The sequence below is a fragment of the Camelus ferus genome, chromosome 16 (assembly GCF_009834535.1).
Source record: "Camelus ferus isolate YT-003-E chromosome 16, BCGSAC_Cfer_1.0, whole genome shotgun sequence".
NCBI classification, from domain to species: Eukaryota; Metazoa; Chordata; class Mammalia; order Artiodactyla; family Camelidae; genus Camelus; species Camelus ferus.
Window position 1 is genome coordinate 40,883,369 of NC_045711.1, and position 13,453 is coordinate 40,896,821.

The 13,453-nt window shown below is 50.2% G+C and overlaps 1 protein-coding gene across 1 annotated transcript; it reads right to left on the bottom strand.

Annotated features, from left to right (window-relative positions):
• Nucleotides 1-5,697: 5,697 nt before the first annotated feature.
• On the bottom strand, nt 5,698-10,044 carry ERAL1 (Era like 12S mitochondrial rRNA chaperone 1). Its single transcript, XM_032457585.1, has 10 exons — nt 9,737-10,044; nt 8,406-8,533; nt 8,215-8,292; nt 7,761-7,807; nt 7,539-7,600; nt 7,281-7,393; nt 6,947-7,195; nt 6,658-6,807; nt 6,458-6,538; nt 5,698-6,342 (listed from the first exon to the last, which is right to left on the bottom strand). The coding sequence occupies exons 1-10, from the start codon at nt 10,017-10,019 to the stop codon at nt 6,220-6,222; spliced, it is 1,314 nt and encodes a 437-aa protein (XP_032313476.1). The 5' UTR covers nt 10,020-10,044; the 3' UTR covers nt 5,698-6,219.
• Between the last annotated feature and the right edge of the window lie 3,409 nt (nt 10,045-13,453).

Here is a 13,453-nt window from a genome sequence, read left to right on the forward strand (position 1 = left end):
GGTGTACAGACTGGGCTCCTGGAGGGCACAGGTGTGGCTGCTCCCTAGTTCCCTATGCCTGTGACTCCAATCTTGGGAACTGGGCGTGGTGGGGGTCACAGGGCTTACCCTCACTCCCTGCTATTCCCAGTCCCTGGGCCTGAGGGCCCAGCACAGAGTGGGTTAAGGGCCCTGGAACCTTTGCCTGGGGTGGAGATGGGGGGCAGGGAACTGTCATGAGGAGCCTCCTCTGGCCTGATAATCCAGGCGGCCTATCTTTCACAGCAGCTGTGAAGCGGACAGGTTGTCCTGGCAGGGAGGGAGGGAGATGAGGGCCAAGCTGATGGCGGGAAGGATTGGAGGAAAGAGGAACACCCAGTCTCCCTGGAGATCCTTTGCCACCTAACAGCTGCCTTCAGGGCTGTGTACAGGTCTGGACATGGGGGCTCCCAGTGACCAAGAGGGACAGGAACTGGGAGCTGATGAACAGACATAGGGAGGTATGGATTGGAAAGTTTCTATTTCTGCCTCAGTATGAGCCCGGGTAGGTGTGCGCTACCGTGTGCATCTGCACAGCTACGTGAGTGAGCACACATGCCCGTGCGCACCTGCCCCCTCCCCCGGGGAGGACGAGGAGGACAAGCCCACTGCAAAGCCAGAAGGGAAGGAGCCTGGCATTTCCTGAGTCCCTGATTTCTATGAGCCCAGCTCTAGGTTAAAAATTTTCACCTCCACTGTCTCATTTCATCTGCACAACAATCCTGCAAAAGAAGGCATTTTGAGCCCATTTTACTGATAAGGAAGCCAAGGCTCCCAGAGGGAAGCAGGGCCCAGGCCCACTCTGCAGGTGGCAGTGGAGCCCAGGAGCTGACAGATCCAAAGCCGAGCTTTTCCCTTCTGGCTCTGAGTCTGTCCTGGAAGGGGGGCCTGGAAGAAAAGCAAGCACTCTAAGGCACAACCCCTGAACCGTGCAGGCTGAGGCTCTGGTTCGGCCTGGGACTCCAGGGCCAGGACTCCAGCCGCAGGAGGTCAAAGGAGCAGGATCGCTGCTGGGTTGGCATTGCCTCAGAGCAGTGCGTGCTGGCAGAAGAGGCTTAAAAGGGGTGGGATGGGGTGGGAGGATCTGAGCAAGTGGAAGCCAGGAGGGAATCCCAGCTCCCTTCAGAGGCTTCCCACACACTTTCACTGAATCTTCCCAAGGTCACCCCCATTTTAAAGATTGAAGCTCAGAGAGATGACGTAAGCAATGCGCTCAGAATCATGTTACTGGTAAGTGGCAAAGCGCAGGTCTGACTCCGTTGCCTCAGAAACAAAAAGGCCCCACAGAGACACACACAAAATCAACCTCATTCATCGCAGCTTTGCGCGGGGACCCTGGGGTCTGGGGTCTGGAGAGCAGAGTTGTAGTCCTGCCTATTTTTCTGATGACTGTGTGACCCAGGGCCACGAGTTTCCTCTCGGAGCCTCTTTTTCTGTTATAAAATTGGCACGCAGTCATCATTTGGAGACTGATGGATGTTGGCAAAGCCCCCAGGGAAGCCATTACTAGAACTGTACTGCATCTGAGTTCATCGTTCAACTCACTCGTGGACTTAGTTGTGGGGAGGAAAGGCATAGTGTATAAGGGAACTGGTTGAGAACTTGAGCGCATGGTCAATGTAGGGCGTTCTCTGAGCACCTTGCAGGATAAGGCCCATGAAGTGTGCCAGGGTCACCTAGAAGAATCAGACCTGCTCATGGAGCAGTTGGGGACAAATAAGGGATCAGATCAATTCTCACAATGTGGTAAGGAAAACAGAGCAGGTCCAAGCCTGGATACGATACAGGAGGAGGGGAGGGGGGAGTGTCAGGGAGGGTTAAGGGAAGCTTCATAGGCTGGTTCAGATGAAGCCAATCCAGAAGAAAAGGTAATCAGCATGAGTCACTTCTGACACACCCCTAGATCTCAGGCCCCAATCTATCACATTTGATTAGATGAGTTTTCCAGCTTTTATTTTCCACACCTGTTAAGCTCCTAGAACCACACCAGGCTCTTGCTTTGGGTTCTCTATATCTAAAGCAAAACAGGAGAGTAGGAACTTCCCAGAGCTTCTCCGAGTCCTTGGTTCCAAGATGAATTTTGCTGCTGACTGTGCTATGAGTGAGACACTGAATGACTATATTATTTAAATGGCCTTCTTTTATCTTTATACAAAACTGCGAACTTCATGAAACTTAGTAAAGCAACCCAGGAGGGAATTAAGAGTAATTTTACTAGCTGAATCTATTTTTTAATGTGTATCTCCGTGTGTTGTGTGTCTATGTGGGCGTCACACATGTGAACTGTGTATGTCTGTATCCATGTGTCTGCTGCTGCCTTGTTATTCCTCATAGAGTCATGGGTTCCCTGCTGCTGAGAAGTAGGGGGAACCCTGAGGCTTTGGATAATACCCTCCCCTTCTCTGGGCCTCAGTTCCCTCTCCTATATAAATGAAGGACTTGAACCCCATGATTCTGAAGGACTCACAGCTCTGACAATCCTTAATTTCATCACGCACAATGTGGTATAAGGACTTCACCCAAAGAAGGCCTAGTAAGAGTCAAAGGTTTAAAGCTGAAGTGGCAGGGATTGGAATCAGGCTTTAGAAGAAGGAGGTCCCAGACCAGCCCACCCTGGTCTCAGGAAAGCCATGAAACCCCTGGTCTGAAGGAAAAGCCATTTGTATACAAGGCTGGGCCCAAGGACCAGCTCCATGCTGGTCAGGCAAGGGGCAGAGTCTTCATGTGACCAGCAGGAAGGAAGAAGAACTCCCCTAAAGGCTCTGAGGAGGCAGGGATGGAGCAGCCATCCGGGAGACAGCCCTCAGCAGGAAGTGTCCTCAGGTCCTACTGTGGCCCCTGCAAGCTCCTGATAAGCAGAAGGGCCCCCACCCTGATAGCCCCAAGTCTGCTAATCAGGGTCCACAGTCTGCCCCACCCAGACTCAGACTCTTCTAACCCACACCCTGATCACAGCACCCTCCACCCGAGCCCGGGGCCACAGTCACAAGATCTCTGTCTGGTGGAGATATCGCTCCTCTACCTCCAGGACCCCTGGGTTCCGTCCATGCTCACCTTTGAACTTGGTCCCCAGGAACTAAGTGGAAATCTAGCCAGCGAGTGACATGAATTTGGCCCTAGTACGCGAAGCCTTTTTCTGGTAAAGGAGCCCGAACTACCTGTGGGGTCTCTGAGTAGAGGTGGCCTGGCAGGCAGTGTCACAGGGAGGCAGGAGTAGACAACGCTCATTCCTCACTGGGTTCCAGCACCTGGGTTTGTAAAGGCTTCTTGCCCATATTTCTTATGTAATTCTTCAACTTCAACTTGGTAAGATACATATTACCACCAAACCTCAGAAAAGTGGCACTTTGCCCCTGTCACACAGCTAGGGAGTGAAACAGGAAAGGAGGGAAGGAAACTGACATTGGTTCCACATGTGCTGGGCTCCAATACAGCTGTTTGACCTGAGAGTTCGTGTGATCCTCGTCATCACCACGTGTGGTAGGGAGGGACAGCACCCGTTTTGCATTTGAGGAAACTGAAGCGGAGAGCACTTGGTCCAGAGTCACAGAGCTGGATGCAATGGAGTTGGGACTGTCACTCAAGGTCAGTTACCTCTACACATGGGCTCTCTTAATGGCCTGGAGCTGCTTTCAAGAGTATTTCACGAGAGGGAGGGTATAGCGCAAGTGGCAGAATGCGTGCTTAGTATGCATGAGGTCCTGGGTTCAATCCCCAGTACATCCTCTAAAAATAAATAAACCTAACTCTCCCCCACTCCCCTGAAAACTTCATGAGTTTTCAGATGTTCAACACGAGGCCTCACAGAGTTGAACCCCTTCTGTAGGCCAGAACTAGTTTTAGCAGCAGCTTAGCTTCCCCAACTCTGGTTCATCCTACATGAATGTTTATTTAGTCATTACTCTGTTAGAGATACATCAGTGAATAAACTAGGACCAAAAATTATTTGCTTAATGCAAATAATCACACAAATAAATGAGCCCATAATAGGGTTTAACTAGCCAGGGAAGACTTCCCTGCAAGCTGACACTTACAGATCTGAAGAAGGAGTAGGAGTAAACCAGACAAGAAAGGAGGGAAGATCATGCCAAACAGAGGGAAAGGCATGTGCCAAGGTTCTGGGACTCCAAGGAACCAAAAGAAGGTTGGGTCTCTCCTCTCACTCCCTGTCCTGGCCTCATTACCCTTGCAGAGGAGGGTTGTAACTGCCTCCCAGCACACAGATTGTCTAGAAGAGGGGAAGGGGAGGAAGCAGAGAAGCAGACGTGTACCCCAGAATGGGGGTCCAAATTACAGAGGCCCTGCTTTGAGGAGCCTCTACCCCAAAAGTCTCAGCTTCCCTAGAGGCAGAGAACCCAGTATCGCCAGGCTCTCACTCAGGTGCCTTGGACTCTGAGCAGGCCCCCATGTGAGCATGGGATTCAGCTGCGCTCAAATCTTCCAGCAGAGGACCCCCCCCCCCCCGCACCTAGAAGACCTCACCATGGCAAAGGTGGGCAAGGGGTCTGCCTGCCCAAGTCTGGCCTCCTGGGCTCAGCATAAACATAGGTAGGGGCCCAGGGACTGAAATTTAGGTCAGAGCTTGCCCCAATGGTATACAGAGATCCAGCTATCAGGACCCTCCCTGCCTTATAGAGATTCAAACTAACATTCCCCAAAACAACCACCACCTTCTGCACCAGGGCTCTGACTAGCAATTCAGCCCTGAAGGATGGAGGTGAGGCTGTTTTTCTTCCTCCCAGGCCCAGGCCCATCAGATAGATGACCAGCTTCGTGGGGAAGAGAGTGAAGGTTAGATCCTAGGCTTTGCACGATTCATAAAAGAGTATGTGACAAGGGAGCTAATAGGGAGAGAGGCCAGTGACCCACAGTCCAAGGAGTTCAGCAGGGAAAGGGTTAAGAGGCAGGGCCTTCCAGAACCGGGAAAGTGCCCCACCCAAGGGGAGGCGCCAGCGGGTGGAATAAAAAGGGAGCGCATTGCCTGGAGAGGCAGGAGATGGGTCTATCTACATCTAAAAACCTTCTCAGTCTGCAGTTTCAGCTCCAGGTAAGTGTCCCTCCTGTGGGTCTGTCTGCCTGTTGGTCTGGCCAGAGGGAACCTCCTGCTTCATTATGTGATCTCTGGGTCCCTAAGGAGATCTCAATAGACCCTATCTCTGAAGGGCCCTTGGCCACAGAATCAAGCAGATGCTGGCCTAGGAGCGATGGAACAGGGGGTGGGGAGCCCTGTGTCCTGCTCTGCCCCCAGCGCCTGGCTCTCTCTGCCACAGTGCTCTCCAAGCCATGCTGCAGGGCCCTGGCTGGGATATCATCATATACTGTAAGTTTGCGATGAGACACTACAGTATAGATGATGTACTAGTCCGGGTACTTCCAGCTCTGGAGCCTGATGAGGAGGGAAGGGGATGCTGCACGCCTACCGCGGCTCACCACTCAGCGTCTCACAGCCTGCCGACCACCAGGGCACTTGGGGATGGCGAGGAAACCGTTACCATTACTGAGTTTAGTAATGGTAACGGTTCTCTTGCTGCACCCAGAAAACGTGCCAAGAAGATTGCTCGGGACCCTGGAGCAGACTACTTGTGGGAGGGAGACTGCAGCTCAGACAGTGGGGTAGGGGTGAGGGAATGGGTAAGTTTCCTCTTTCTTGTTCTAAAGAAATAAAGATGAGAACCAGCATGCTTGTCTTTTAATTTTATTAGCATCCAAGACTGGAGAAAATGAGAGAGTGGATGGAGTGGGAGGAGTCAAGGACTGGAGGAGCAGGTGGGAGGCATTATCTCACTCAGACACATGAGTCCTTGCCTAGCCTCAAGGTGGAAGAATTGAGGGGAGAGGAAAAAAGATCTCTTTGCTAACAACTGGCAACTCAGGGAGAAACACTGGGCCCAACGTCAGGTGGAAGCAGTGCCACATCACTCCCTCACCAAAGGGCCAGCTTCTAAGGCCTAAGTAGCCATAGCCCTAGGCAGAGGAACTACCTGGGAACTGAGCTAAGGTAGGTTCCTTCCTCCAACAGGAGGCATGGCTGGGCAGGGGCTGTGCAGACTTGGCAAGGCCAGGCCAGCCCAGACAGCAGTCAGCCAGTCAGTGTCCATGCCCCTCCCCAGTCCCTGCAGGCCCCGGGCAGGGGCAGTTCCAGTCAGTGGCTCCAGCCAGCAGTTTGGGCTGGGACGCCCTGGGAAAGACAGCAGAGGGTGGTCACTTGAGGAGTTTCACAGCTAGGCGGAGCCGAACTTCACAGAGGAAGATGTCCATGAGGTTGCGGCCCACCTCCTGTGCAATCTGGGAGATCAGGTGTCCCTTCGGACCGATCAGGATCCTCTGAGGGTGGGGTAAAAGACAGGGACACAAGCCTGCTCTCAGGGCTCCAAGCAGTTGGGAAAGAACCCTTGCCTAACAGAGTCTTGGTCCCTCCTCCAAGCCCAGCCCAGCTTACCACATGAGATTCTTTGGGCACCAGAAGCTTCTGCTCTATCACCAGCTCCCCATTTGGCCCTTCATCCCACATCACTGTCTTCTGCACAGGGAGACACCACGACTGGTCAGGCAGGCCCCTACCCATACCTCTCTGGGACCCAGCTGTCCCGCTCTGGGTGTGTGCCTGGAGGAGAGCCCCCACCCCGCACTGTGCTGCACCTGCTGGACACTGTAGGGCACCTCCTGGGGCAGGTACTCTAGAAGCTTCTCTCGGATGATGTTGGTGCAGATCTCCTCAGGTGTCTGGCTGGTGAGGACTCCACTGTGGAACTCCCAGGGCCCTGGCCGGGCCTGCGCCAGGAGGTATTGCTATGGGCACAGAGGGAATAAGCAGGCATCTCAGTCCCAGCCAGGACTCTCCTACTCACTCTCACTTCCAGGAGGAACCCTGAGGCTTGTCTTCACATGGTGTAAACCAAAGGCCAAGCTATGGCCAAGGTTAACTGACCTTTAGTGTCCTGACATCCTCCGGGCTTAGGGCTGACAGCATGAAGATCTCCTGGAAGTGGGGCCAGCCAGTCCTCTGAGGGTTTCCCACAGACTGTGTGTTTGGGCTCTTAGCTGCTGGGCTAGGGGCATGAGTGCCCGGCTGTGAGTGGAAGGCCTGCTTCCTTTTGAGCTTCTTGCCGTTGACCACACCTTCAGTGAGGGCAGCTGTGAGCTCCAGGAGAACAGACTTATGCTTCAGGCAATCTACCTAGGGATGGGTGATGGGCAGAGGATTGTGGTCAGGGAGATGGGGGCCTTGAAGCAGACTCCTTCTTCATGTAGGTGGAGCTCACCTTGTTCATAACAAGGATGCTGGGGACTTGGGAGAACTGGGTCAGGCACTGGAGCAACTGGGGACTGAGCTGCTTCCGAGTCCACTTGTCGGAGACATCCACAAGAACCACAACTGAAAGTCACCAAGATAGGGAACAGGACAAGGATATGACCACTCTTTCCCCCAGCCCCTGAAAATTCCAGGGTATGGGCTCTGGCCAACCCCCTCCCCCAAACTACCAGGCATGAGAGCTTCAGATTCCCATCCTGAGCCTAACCCAGATCAGCAGATTCCATGCTCTTCCATGGATCTTCCAATAAAGAGAGCTCCAGATTGTGCCTAAAGGACAGACAGACATAGGTCAGGCAGTGTCTCATGACTGATGCATTCCTGAGGAGGGATGGGGTGTGATAAGGGGGTTTTCCAGCCCCTATGATGAAATCACCCCACCCACTCTTCAACACCTTTCCCCATACAACCCCGTTTCCACAGCTATTACCTTTTCTGTTTAGCAGGGCTGATGAGGCCAGGTGTGTCAAGCAGAATCTAAAATCAGGAAAGAGATGACCAGACCCCCGACCCCAGGAGGAAAGATTATGACTGGGGAGTGAAAGGCCACCCTTGATGTCAGGACCCTGTTCCTACTTTCTGGCCAAGCTGACTAGATTTTTACTCTCCAGCTTTGTTTCAATTCTAGATGGAATCTCGGAGGAAGAGGATGACTGAATATTTGGAAGATTAGGAGGCAGTAAAGGGGCAATGAGACCTTTCTGACTAGATGTCAGAGGGGGAAGGTAGAGAGAGAATTGCATCAGGCCTAAAGGAAAAGGAGGTCCTCCTTTCCCCCTAGAGAAGTGAGTCTAAACATCATTTTCTTCAGGTCTAACAGTAAGGGAGACCCTCTTGGCTTCACCCTCTGTTCTGTTTGCTGGACATCCACTGCAAATACCCACCACCTGGGCCTCTTTCTCTGTGATGACCCCTAGAGCTTGGCTGCGAGTGGTGTGCACCTTCTTGGAGACCGGGAACACCTGCCATGAACAAAGAAGTCCCAAGTGAGGTCCCAGATCCTTCTAGAACAATCCACAATGGCACAATAAGAAGTGAGAAATAAAAAGGGTTGGGGGTCAAGGATGCAGCATACTTTTCGGCCCAGCAGCTGGTTGGAGAGGGTTGACTTCCCTGCATTCGGGGCACCCAGAAGGACCACTCGTAGGACCCGGGGGTTCTCAGGCATGTCGGGGCGATGGACCAAGAGGAGATCCTGCTCATCTGTGTGTGGGAACAGGAGGGGAGTGAGAGGTAGTGCAATCTGGATCCTCTGTCAGGTACTCAGTCCTACCAATCCACAAAGGGAATATGGCTACAAGGTTAGCACACCAGGTTGAAGCTGAGATCTGGCTTTGAGACTTAGTGTATTCATTAGTTTGTTTACATGCCTTTATCAAATACTCTAACCTCTTAGGCTTAGGCCTCTTAGTTTTCTCACATGTAAAAGAATGATATTAGCGGTACCTACTTACTGTATAACCTTCTTTAGACAACTGTCAATTGTGTAAAACCACTCAGCACAACGCCTGGCACTTAATGCTCAGTTACCGTGTGTAATTGTATCGTGTAGTTGTGGCCAGTAAACATATGTACGTGTGTGAAAGTGAAAGTACATACCAGATAAAGTCAGAAATCCCTCCAGCTCTATCTCACCCTCCTAAAGGTGCCAGGAAGGCTCTGCAAACTTTCTCAGTCTTTCTGTATTCACTCCTTATGACACTGCATCACAATTACCAGTTATTGTTTCCAGCCTCCTTATCAGACTCTAGCTACTTTAAGAATAGAGGATGCTATTTCCAGGTGTACAGTTGACTCTTGAATCTGGATTTGAACTGCACTGGTCCACTTATATGTGGACTTTTTTTCTCTAAATAGGTACTATAGTACTACACGATCTGCAGTTGACTGAATCCTCAGATCCACCTCGGAATGGTGGATACGATGGAACTACATATACGGAAGGCCGGCTGTAAGTCATACGAGGATTTTCGACTAAGTGGGTTTAGCACGCCTAATTCCCCCCTCCAGCGTTGTTCAAGGCTCAACTGTAACTCAGTGTCTTGATAAGTAGATGGGGCACTTACTGGGTCGAGTTTTTTCCCCATGTGGGGACAGTAACAACTTTGCCATGCCTGTGGCCCTTCAATCTCCTGCTCTTTGTGTCTCTGCTTGTGACCAGATCGGTTCCCTCCGGTCTGAAAACTCTTAGAACCTAATATCTCTCTCCTGTGAGAACTTTCACTGCTTTTCTCTCTAGATCTCTCCCCCGCCTAGATCTCACCCTCTCTCTCTAGATCTCTGAAGATCGTTTTCTACAATACAGGGCCAAAGATGATATCCACAGAGACTGTGGGATTTCCCCGACACGGGACTTTCAGTGCTAAAACCGTGACAGTCCCGGGCAAATCTATCTAGGTCCTTTACCTTTGCGTATGGACACGGCGGGGGCGCGACAAGTCAACGAACTGTCGGGCTGAGAGAGTCCAAGGAAGCAGTCCAGGGCTGAGTTCTGGCCAGAGGGGCGAGAAGCCGAGGCCAGGAGGGGACCAGAGAAAGCAGGGCCCGCGGCACAGGAAACGCACCTCCGCGGACAGCCCAAGGGCGAGGGGAGTCGGGCCACCCGCTCCCTCGCGGCATCGGGGCCCCGCTGCCAGACCCCTAATAAGGTCCGAAGGAGCGCAGCCCCACGCCTGCCTGGGGCAGCCATCTCTGCCGCAAGGCACTTCGGGAACCGATCGGGAACGCACCTACGATTGGACAGAGACGGAGAATCGAGCCAGTAGGAGAGAGCTAGACGGGCCCAAATAGAGCGGAGGCACATGGGACCTTGGAGGTAGGCTGGAGGAGAAGCCGCTCTGGAGACTGCCCAAGGCTAAGAAAAGAGGGGGAAATGTATTTAGAGTTTGTGTGAGCACGACGATCGTTGTGGATTCCCATACACATCGAATTTTCTTCTTCTCCTTCCAAAGTTTTGTAAAAAGCTTTCCTAGCGCGGCCTCAGGAAAGACTACATTTCCCACAAGGCCAAGCGGCAGAAATCGTTCTCTGAGCGCCTGACTTCGCTCGGGTCAGAAACTCTCTCACCGAAGGAGGAATGGTCTGGGGCGTGGGAGCGTGCACTGCTCCCCCTGAGGGCCTTTTTAGTCCTCTGCAGCCTGAGGCTCGCAGGATCACCTCCCAGTTCGCCTCTGGTTTGGCCTAGCTGTTGGCAGTGGCCTCAGGCAGTCTGTTCCTTTGCTTTCTGGGGGCATCCTATAAGGAGTGGTCTGTAGGTCGGTGTTCTGGATGAGCAACAGACCTGGATTTCCCTCCTGTAAACCTCGGCCCTCTCTGAGGCCATTCCTTTCTGGAGAAAAACCATAGGGTCGGCAAAGGGAGAAGAAGCTGCTTAGTCATCCAGGATCTCCCAGATTGCCTTAGCGGCCTGAGAAACCTGATATACCTTGGCCGATTTGTGGCTTTAAGCTCTTCATCCTTCGAAGCCTCTCAATCAAACTCTTGGAATTGAGAGATAAATGTTGCAGGGATTGGAGATGCTGAGGATACAACAATGAACAAAAAGGACAAAAATCTTCTGCACGGAACTTGTATCCTGGGGGGGGGGGTGCGCGCGCGTGCGTGTGTGTGTGTGTGTGTGTGTGTGTGTGAGGGAGAAAGACATGAGTTAGTGACCTGGCAGGAACGGTTTCAGTAGAGTGGTCTGGGTAAAAGTCTAAATGGAATGGGTTTAAGAGAGAATGAGAGAAGAGGAATTGCGGGTAGCCAGAATATATATACAACTCTTCTCCGGGGAGCAGAGCAACGGGCATTGGTGGTAGAAGGGGAAGAGAGGGCTGGGAGAATTTTCTTTTCTTTTTTAAGATGGGAGGGTTTTGTTTGCTTATGGCAGTGACCCAGTAGAGAGGAAGAAACTGATGATATAGAGAGGAGAATTGTTGGAGGATGGTTAAGATCCAACTGGGTAGGCTGTTGTAGGAATGGAGGCTGAGTGTCCAGAGAAGCTCTGAGTGACACAGGACTGACAGACCCTGGGCAGCCAGGTGCACTGATGGTTTGCAAACGGCATCAGGCTCCAGCTTTCAGGCTGCCTGCTCTGTAAGTAGAAGAAACAACCTTTTTGGAACATGATATTCCGGATGTTCTTTGGCCATATGGATGTCCAAAGAACAAGATGTTACTAAATACAGGACAGCCAATGATCAGAAAAATACGAATCTTCTTTCATGGACGTTAGGTAAAATGCCATTTCAGCTGCAATTAAGGTGAAGGGAAATTTTAGGTTAAACAGTAGTTGAAGAGCTTAATTGCATAAATGCAAAATCACCCAAGGGACACATACTAAGTACTACAGTGCTGATAATAGATAATACTGTGGAAGAATCCCAGGGACACAAAAACTTAGGAGAAATGAGTCAAAGTGCCTTGTTAATTCTCTTTTTTTTCCCTGAGATTTTTCCCTGAAAGGATATTGTTAGGAGAAATTTTGTATTTTGTGAGATTAGGAAAGGCTAATCAAATGAAAGAGGCTTGCTTCACTGTTCTCAGAATAAATTGTCAACTAATTAACATGGCTCCAGCTCACTTCACCAGTCTCAGCTCTTGTCAGCTCCTCTTTTTCAGCTAAACTGAATATTTTCAGTCCCACAATTGCTTGGTATTCTCTCTCACCTCCAGGTCTTTCCATAGGCTGTTCCTTTCATGACTGGTTAAATTTTCTCTTAGGAATCTTTATCCTCCTATGACAAAGAAGATTATAATACAGTGATTATGCACACAGATTAGTAAGCCAGACATCCTGGGTATGGTTCTCAGCTCCATTATTTACTGTATGACCCAGGGCAGGTAACTTCTCTTTACTTCAGTTTCCTTATCTATAAAACAGGAATAATGATTGTTATGTTATAAAATGGAGTTGTGTCAAGTGCTTAGAACAGGGCTTGGCACATCGTAAATGCTGTGTGCTTGCTGTTATTATTGTGTGTCCTCTATTAGACTGTAAGTTCTTTGAGGACAAAGAATATATATATATAATATATATATATAAATATAAATATATATAATATATATATGTTATATATATATGTTATTTATATATATATATATATATATATATATATATATATATATATAACATATATATATATATAACATATATATATGTTACTACTGTATCTCCTGCACCTGGAGCAGTGTCTGACACATAGTGTCTGGCACATTGTTCAGTGAGTGAATAAATTACATCTTTCTCTGGATTGGCTCTCCCTTGGTGCTGTCAACGTGGTTGCAGCAATTCCAGGTATTATATCTTCTTACACCCAGTTTTAATGGGAAAGAGCAACAGACTTTCCCAGAAGGGCATTTTTGGCTCTGACTAGGTTACATGCCCATCCATGAAACAATCATTGTAACTTAGGGAATGCTACATACTGACATTGGGGTCTAGGTTATGTGCTCATCCGTATGGTCTGAAAATGGAGTAGGGGTGGTTCTCTGAATGACTATCATTAGATATAATGAGTGATGCTTGGCAGGAAACAAAATCACAATTCTTTCCTTGGTAGGAAATTCAATAGGGAAATGGCTCAGGAGACCCTTATGGTTCAACATAAGGTATGCTGTCATCATACAGATTCTAGGAGGCCTTCCTAGGAGCTGAATGTGGTGGTGGGGTTAGCAGGGCAAGATTCCCAGAAGCTTCAGGGTCAGCCATGGCCTCCTTTTTCAGTCATCCATTCATTAGAACATAGTGTCCATATTAATTCTTCCTCTTTTCTGGCTCTGCAATTCCCCTCTGGTGCCAAATGTGCTGTCATTCCAAAGGATAATACTTTTGCAAGTAATGACAATTCTTTTAAGCCAGGAGCTAGCCTCTGAGATTGATCCTGGGCCCCACCCACAGGATGTCCTGTTTATTGCACAACTGCTCTGCCCTCCCACCGAGTTGAGTCTTACCCCAAGGGCATTGCTAAGTGTTACATGTTACAGTACCACCTTCAAATTTCATGCAGTATCTCTCAATACTACCTTCCTCCTCATGGGCTGTACTTGTGACTATACCAAAATTTTAGCAGATTTTCATCATATTGGGAGCATCAGAGTGACTGAAGTCATCAACATCTTAGGGCTCAGCTTGGTGTGGAG

Excerpts from the sequence above, each read along its gene's own strand:
- ERAL1 (XM_032457585.1), bottom strand. The coding sequence starts at position 10,019 with ATGGCTGCCCCAGGCAGGCGTGGGGCTGCGCTCCTTCGGACCTTATTA. Across the intron at positions 7,196-7,280 it reads GCATCCTTGTTATGAACAAG|GTAGATTGCCTGAAGCATAA; the intron begins GTGAGCTCCACC and ends ACCCATCCCTAG. Across the intron at positions 6,343-6,457 it reads TGCCCAAAGAATCTCATGTG|AGGATCCTGATCGGTCCGAA; the intron begins GTAAGCTGGGCT and ends CCCCACCCTCAG.